At 43.4% G+C, this 8,079-nt stretch overlaps 1 protein-coding gene across 1 annotated transcript in view; it reads left to right on the plus strand.

The window, feature by feature from the left end:
* shank2b (SH3 and multiple ankyrin repeat domains 2b) overlaps window positions 1–8,079 on the plus strand; it is a 129,218-nt gene that overhangs the window by 119,064 nt on the left and 2,075 nt on the right. The window contains exons 26-28 of the mRNA XM_025055876.1: window positions 99–239; window positions 1,467–1,552; window positions 5,948–7,555. Of these exons, the coding sequence (XP_024911644.1) occupies window positions 99–239; window positions 1,467–1,552; window positions 5,948–6,473 (753 nt within the window). The 3' untranslated portion in view covers window positions 6,474–7,555. The remainder of the gene's footprint in view (window positions 1–98; window positions 240–1,466; window positions 1,553–5,947; window positions 7,556–8,079) is intronic.

Raw genomic sequence — 8,079 nt, forward strand, 5'->3', positions numbered from 1 at the left:
CTGCCTCGTGCTCCTGCCTCTGCTTCTGCGGAACCTCCTAGGACTCCTACTCAAAGGACATCAAAGCTGTGGGGCGATCAGCCTCCTGATGTATGCAGCCCTCCATCTACAGCGGACAACAAGAACACCATTATCACCGAGTTGAGCTCTATTCTACAGCATATGAATCGCGACAGGCCATCAAAGCAAGGAGACAGCCTCGACTCTCCGACTGGGACCAGGGGTGCTTTTGGAGCAAGGTAGGTGATAAATAGATTCTCTCCAATTCCTTTGTTGTCTTTGTTCTGATTTAATCTGATTTGTATGCAAAAGCAATGTTTAGTTGCTAAAGCAAATTATTAAAGAGTGTCTAGTTCTTCTGAGTTGGATGGACCCACTCTAGTATTTTCTTTTCAAATGTTAAAATGTTTAAAACCTATTTGGTTTTCTGACCGAGTAGAATCGCCTTAAGAAAGAGTTAAAATGTGCTTGTGTTTCTGCCTTTGTAAAAATTGATCTTTGTTTTTTTTTAATTGTATATTGACTCATTGTAAAGGGAAATTAGATGTTGCTACAGGTCACCTGGTTTGTTCTCTTCAGTCAGTGCTATTTGATTTGGTCCTTGCTATGTTTTCTCTGGTCTGGCGTGGTTGGATTCATCTTTTTTTTTCATCATCAAAATAGATATTTGTGCTATAGTTAGTTAGACATTAATATAAATAATATGACTGTAATTATATAATCCGCAATGACCATCAACCATAAATCCAATTCACAAAAATGTTGATTTGATGATAATCGAGCTGTATGCACAAATTCAAAACCACAAAAACAACATTGGTTTTTGGCAGCAGCCACTGAAAATAAATTATGTCCGAGTTGTTTCTTGATGCAGCAAAGGCTGTAATCCATGAGGACTGAGTGTCGTGGAGTAAACTGGTGGATCGCTTTGATTGGAAGAACAAAGAAGTACTCAGTGCAGGGGGTAATTAGGAAATGAACATTGTTATGAGTTTGATTGGCAATAAATACAGTGTCACATTAGCAATAGCCAGGACAATCCTTTAAGAGGCCCCCCGTGTTTAAACCACCTCACGGTAAAGCTTAACGACTCCCTGGTATAAGCGAGAAATAAAAAGCACCATCAATTATTCACTGTGCTCATGCATTTTCTATGAATCTTACCGTTACACATCAGAGAGGTGAATAGACAGCAGAGGGGGAAAAAAAGCAAAGATCCCTCTGAGCACAGGCCTCCTGATCTAATCAGAATTGCCAGATCAACACAACTGCGTCTGTTTACGGTAATTGACACTGAGGTGGTTGACACTTGCCTACGACTGGCCCTGGTGACTGGTGTTTTGTTTTTGTTTTTTTATTCTCAAGGCTTCATGCAGCATTCCATTAGATAATCTTCATTTACATCTTCTGTCTTTTTAAAGTCATGTCTGTTGACCTTTTACACCTTGTACTCATTTCGTTTTCAGCTCATGCCTCCATCTTCATATCCATTTCCTCCAGTCTCCTTTACCTCCTTTTACTTCATGCTCCTCTGTGCTCTCCATCTTGACAGGTAGGTTCCATCCACTGCCGATATCATGTCACCGTGGCCTTAGTCAGTGTCAGAGGTCACCAGAGCAAGAAACATATGAAAACCAATAGGTTGATCCCATAAGGTGTCTTAGTTTTTTTTTGTTACCAGTTACAGGCAGTGACAGGTGACCAGTCTTATGGCAAGTTCAGACGATTAAAATGATTTCAATTTCTGTGTATACTATACTGTCTGCTCCTCCTATGTCTACGTAGGCCTTGTAAATGTACTGTGGCCAACTATTACAGTTCCAAACCTGTTTACGTTGTTATTTGAAGAGTCTTAGTCGACCTTACGTGTTAATGTCAGTTTGCTCAGTTGTATGTCTCTGGTTGTGGCCCTGCAGTGACTGGCCGCTTCTCTCTGACTCACCTTTAACAGAAGAAGTAACTGTGAGTCCTTGAAAAGGTTTCCTGTGTTCAGTAAGAAAGAAAACACTCTGCCTTCTCACAGAGGACAAATTTGGCCGAGGTACACAAGGGTTGACAATATGGTAGGGAAAAAACAGCTGATCAGTCGTCACTGAACAACCGAAACTGCTGTAGGTTTGGTTGAATTACTGTGAATGTTTGTGTGTAATCAGGGCTCATCCACTATTTATCTGAACATACTGTGTTTTCACATGACACAGGCAGATTGTCGGGGGGGACGGGACGGGGGAGGGGGGTGACGAGGGTAAAGGTGGAACGGGCTTTGTGACCCTTGCACACTTGCCGTGAGGCTCACTCTTTCTATTTCTCTCTCTCTCACACACACACACTGTAGTGATGGACTCCGCCTCAGCACCAGCTTTAACATCTGACATCAGATTCTCTTCTTTGGCTATTGGAGGATTTGTTGCTCTGTCTTGGTTTTTATCCGTCTCTGTTACCCTCACGCAGATTAAATGTGCGTTGGTTGTGCCCGTGGACGAAAGGGTTGCCTAGCAACCAGCTGATGAGAGCAGCCTCTAGGTCCGCAGTGATGTCAGATCTGAGTCAGGGGAGGTGTGTGTGTGCGCGTGTGACTGAGTGAGTGTGTGAGATTGTGAGAGAGAGAGCGAGAGAGAGAGTGTGTGTGTGTGATGGAGGATGGTAGACCTTCCCCTCAACAGAGTTCAACATCATCTTCTGCAGCAGGTCACGTGCTGCACCGCTTTGCTAGGCCATTGTTATGTAACCCAGCACCCAGTCTATATATGTGTGTGTGTGTGTGTGTTTTTGTGTATAAAAAGGCAGCATGACCATTCACGCCAGGAAGAGCGACCCTCGATGCTCTCCCTGAGAGAAGCAGGTAGTCATGCGATGTGTGTGGGCAGGGCGAAGGCGAGGTCTCCCACCACTGATATAACAATAGCACTGGATCACTTTCTTCTCAGCTGATGCAGAAGCAACACCCCCACCACCACCACCACCACCACCACCATCACCACCACCACCATCACCACCATAAACTTGAGACTGTAGACAGACGTGCAAATTAAATTAGAAGTGCCATGTTCATTTTTGACTGTAGTTTGAAGACAGATTTGAGAGACGTTTAAGAAAATAACATAAGTGGAGTTTATAGGTGTGGCTACATACAGAATAAGATTGTGACAGGTTCCAGTCAAGGACTAAGGTGGTGCGGTGGCAGGTTTCTTTTCTTCCTCAGGAAGGTTCAGGGTTTGAGTAGCCATTACAGTTTAAATCAATGTCACTGCATTAAAGGATGAAAAGGAAACGGAAAAAAAAGTCAGCAGAATCAAAGTAATGTTGAAAAGTGGTAGATGAGACAGATGGCAAGGACAGATCACTTTTAAGATTTTGTGTGTGTGTGTGAGTGTGTGTGTTGTCCCATCTGTTCGTTTTGTTTCATTTCATATTGTCTGTGTATTTTGTGTGTCTTTTACATGCTGTCTATTACTCATGTCCTGTGTCTCTGTTTGTCCATTCATACAATGTCCTGTGGAAAAAGCCGATGCTGACCAAGAAAGTGGAAACTGTAAGTTGTTCTGGTTGCTTTAGACCCTGGCCCAGTTCCATTTCAACAGAAAGACCCCCTCGGTTTCCTCCACTTCCCCTCGAGCCGTTCCATATGTCGGCAGGAGAAGAAGGAGCTTTATCTGTGCATGTAGCACGTCCCCGCTGGTGGAAACATTTGTTTTCAGAGCGAGAAGGGTCGGCCATGACCTGGATTCTGCTCTTTCTTCACTTGCCCCGTCGGCCTATTGATTAGGACCAGAATCCTTATGTAGTCGACAAGGACTTCAACTTCTCCAGGGGGAGCTGGAGGAAGTGGAGATCATGCTGCATGGCTTGCTGTGTGTTTTTTTAATGTTCTTCACTCAGGGCAAAATGGGAAATGTGAGGGCAAAGTCTCTAACAGTAGTAAATATTGATATTTGACTCTCTTTTTTTTTTCTTAAAACCAGCCATGGTGGCGTTGCTGTGTTTGTGTGATGTTCTCTCGGACGTGTGAATAGTACCATCTTACATTTGGTGCATACCAGGTGTTCAAGTTGTAGACCTTTTTATAGGTCACTGAGATTTGAGATTTGACTCTTGGCAAAAATATTGAAGTGTATTGTAATAATCACTTCATTTAAGTGGTGAAAATGGCACTGTGAGCAGTAACACTTTTTGTCATCAAACTTCAATAATTGTGTTCTCATTTTTACCTCCAGTCTTTAACCTATTATGTCTTCATGCAGATTTGATTGGTTTACAGTAATGGATTGAACTTGTTTTTTAAATTTAAATCCTTCATAGATTGGTCCTTTCTTTCAGGTTGGTTTGTATTAGTTGACCCACAAGTAATTAGCCAATAAGTTATAAACGTTATTGTCCAGAGTTTTCACAGGTGCCGTCCGTTTCATTGGGTTTTCACTTGACATACACAGTATTTTTATGGTAATTATATTACAACATATAAATCCTTAGGTATTTGTTAAATACTTGTATATCAGCAGATTTTGTAATTCTCTGCTGCCTTTTAAAATTAGTTTTTTCTCTATCATGTTTTTTTTTTACAGTGTTGTAAAAAAATAATAATTTGTGGCTGGAGCTAGTGATGTTTGGGTTTTTTTTCTAGTAGTTTATATATGCCCCCTGTGTGCAAATTAAAACAAAATAAGGCTTCTTAGAAAAAAGAAATCTTTGTCTAACTGGACCCAGAGAGTTGGGAATTCAATATCAATTACTCTCAGTAGATGTTTAACTTTCTTGTACTCTGTGTAAACTTATTAAACCTTTTTCTTTGCTGCGTTGTTGGGAGTGGCCACAGTGGAATATAAGCAAATATAATTTGGCACCGGTTAAAATCCCAGACACGTTTATTGTCTCAATTGTTCCTCCGGCTGGGATTCAGCGTCAGGATACAGAATTGAACCTCTGACCTTTTGTTTGAATAGGTTCAAGTGATAAGTTGCTTTGTTGTGCTCAACAAATAGTCCTAAACCCACAGTAAGACGCTGCAGCATTTGGTCTGTCAGTCGAATGATACCACCTACTGTCTGTTGTGCAGCATTGCGGTATTTTGTTGTTTCAACAGTGACGTGATGAGCTCTAATGATTTGCTCTCATTTTCACACTGACTCATTTATTGTGATGACCCACTGAAGCACGGACATAAATCGGTGTGTCGATGATAATCACCAATCTGCAGGTTAACCAAGTGTTTAATCCAAAGGCTGTTCCACATCAACACCAATAAACAATGGACCTAAAATATGACTCAGTGAATCAGAAAAAAAAAACATTTCAATGTAGCAAACGAAGTTGAAGTGAGCAGCTGGTCTAGTCTAGTAGTTGTGTGCGGTTCATCTGTTGAATCCACGGTGCCCCACTTCACTTCAGGTCCACACAGCAACTATTTATTTAAACTTTGACCTGAGTATGGACTCTAATAAAAACTGGTCCTCCTCTGTACCTGATGATGGTTCATGTCAACTAATTTAGTCTAATAAGGATGCTCAAATGTAGCCTATAGACTGGGCCACAAACCCATTGCAAACCTAGCCAGATATAGTCTGGACCCTGACCAATAACTGCACGGACAAAACCACTTAGGGCCAGAAAAAGGGTCAGATTTTGGTGATGAGCCTTTTGGTTCTCGACAGTTTGAATACGTGTGGTACAGATGAACAGACTTTTTGATCAAATGTGGAACGTTGGAAACTTAAAAGACTGTAACTAATCGCTACATGTGAACTAAGTAGTATAGGATGTGTGTCATATTTAGCCTTGTGGTACGTGAAACTGTTATATTTTGAAATAAAAACTTTTTTTTAACTGGGTCACACAGTCTAAAAGATGTCCAAGTGTCACCTGGTACCTGTCACCTGGTACCTGCAGGTTTGTTGTCAGTAGCGGCGGCCCCGTGTGTCCTCACCTGTCATCTGCTCTCTCCTCCCCTCAGGCCTCCTCCAGAAGACTCAGGAATGCGTAATAACACTGCTGCTGCCAACCTCACCTCCACGCCACCCAGCAGTCTCCCGTCACAGACACATCCCTGCAGCCCACCAGACTCCGCCTCCTCCCTCACCCCCTGCTCCTCACTGCCTCCCAACGTGTCACCCAGTCTCACCGACGTCTTTGGTCTGCCCACCCCGCCCATGGGCAGCGGCGGCGGCTACAGCTTGAGCTCCTCCTGCGGGGGAAGCGGCAGCTCGCGATCCCCCTCGCCGCTCACGCTGATGCAGGCCGTGGCGGCGTCAGGGAAGCCCTTCGCCACCAAACCCATGGAGCTGTGGAGCAAACACGACGTGGCAGATTGGCTGGAGAGCCTCAACCTGGGGGAGCACAGGGACGCTTTCCTGGACAATGAGATCGAGGGTGCTCACCTGCCCTCGCTTCAGAAAGAGGACTTGATAGACCTGGGCGTGACCAGAGTGGGTCACCGCATGAACATCGAGCGGGCCCTCAAGCTGCTGCAGGACAGATAAGCCCCAAAGAAGGGGCGGGGTGGTGATGCTCAGAGCCAAGGGCGGGAGAGACGGAGGTTACACTTCACTTTGGCCGATCTCTTCATCGATATTATTTCAAGTCCTGGAACTAGGTGGTTTTGTCTGATCTGATGCTGCCTCTTTCCATGTGTGTCCTCTGTCATCCTCCGTGTTGCTTCCATCTCAGTGCCCCTGTCTCATCCGGCCTCTTCCTCCTTCCCTCCAATAAGGTTTGACGGAACGTCAGGAGGACCTGAGAGAGGAGGGGAGAAGAGAACAGCTGCTACGTCACATCCTTGGAGACAGAGAAAAGCTGAGGACCACGCTGAGGACAAAACACTGGTCTGGAAGTTAATTTCACACCCAACTGCTTTGGAATACTTAAGACTTTTTCCATTCGCCCCAGTGTGGGTGTATGACAAACCAGCTGAGCTGGTCGTTGCTCCTTTTCTATCTTTGCTAGAGTTTGTTCAGAGATTAATATTTCTTCACTAGAGTCCTGCCGGAGTTATATTTCTGGTTGCATCTAAAGTTGTAGAAAAGAATTTTCAGATAGACTTCTCTGTTGTTTTTTTTTTTGTTTTGTTTTGTTTTTTTTCTTTGCTTTTCACATGTTCGTGTCAAAGTGTAAACGGTATTTGACATGTTTATACAAATATGAAAGCATATCTCACAACCATCATCACAAACACAATGCAAAGGGCAACACACAAAGACAACACACTATCCCCAAGCAATTGCATTAGAGGCAAGGACAGGACGTACTTGTGAAATGATCATCGATGGTCTCTTGAGAGTTTTCACCCCCTTGAAGTGTGTGTGTGTGTGTGTGTGTGTATTTCAGGTCTAATTGAAGGAAATCTACAGCTGTTCTGTGCTTTGGTTCCTGATTCGTCCATCGTGAGATGAAAGTTTCAAGGTAGCAAGTTTAAACACAAATTTATGGCACAATGTTTTCTGCCAGCAGGAGCTCCGGGTCAATACAGCCTAGCGCCCCCACTCTGAACCTGTAGGTACCACCACATCAGGCCAAACTACACTAAAGCTATACTGACTGCAGTTAAAGTAACAAGATATTACAGGTAAGTCAGAACAATCTGTTGTTATTTAGCTTCAAGATTCACTTTTACAATGGGTAAAAACAAAAATTCACATTAGCATTAAGCTAACTCCAGTCTGAAGTGGATCAGAGACACGTAGCTACAGGTTAAATTTAGATTCATTATAATATTTCTTATAAAGGAGGTCAGGGTTTCTTCACCCAAATGACAAATGAAATATATTTTTTAAAAATAAGTTTATGATGCTGTGACCACATTATACCTTATATGGTCATGTTGAACCTTAAGTTGTCTAAAATGATCCCCTCAGGCTAGATCACATCAGTATTTTTGGAAAATTGGTGCAGTGGGTCACATACTCAGTCTCAGTGCTGAAGAACATGCCGGACCAGGTTGATCGTTCACTGTAAACTGACCGCAGGTGTGAATGAGAGTGTGAATGGTTGTGTGTCTCTACATGTGGCCCGGTGATGGAGTGGCAATCTACCTGTGGGGGGTGTAACCCCAGCTTTTCCCAATGACTGCTGACATTGCCTCCAGGTCCC

The sequence above is a fragment of the Cynoglossus semilaevis genome, chromosome 5 (assembly GCF_000523025.1).
Source record: "Cynoglossus semilaevis isolate Cse_v1.0 chromosome 5, Cse_v1.0, whole genome shotgun sequence".
Lineage (NCBI taxonomy): Eukaryota > Metazoa > Chordata > Actinopteri > Pleuronectiformes > Cynoglossidae > Cynoglossus > Cynoglossus semilaevis.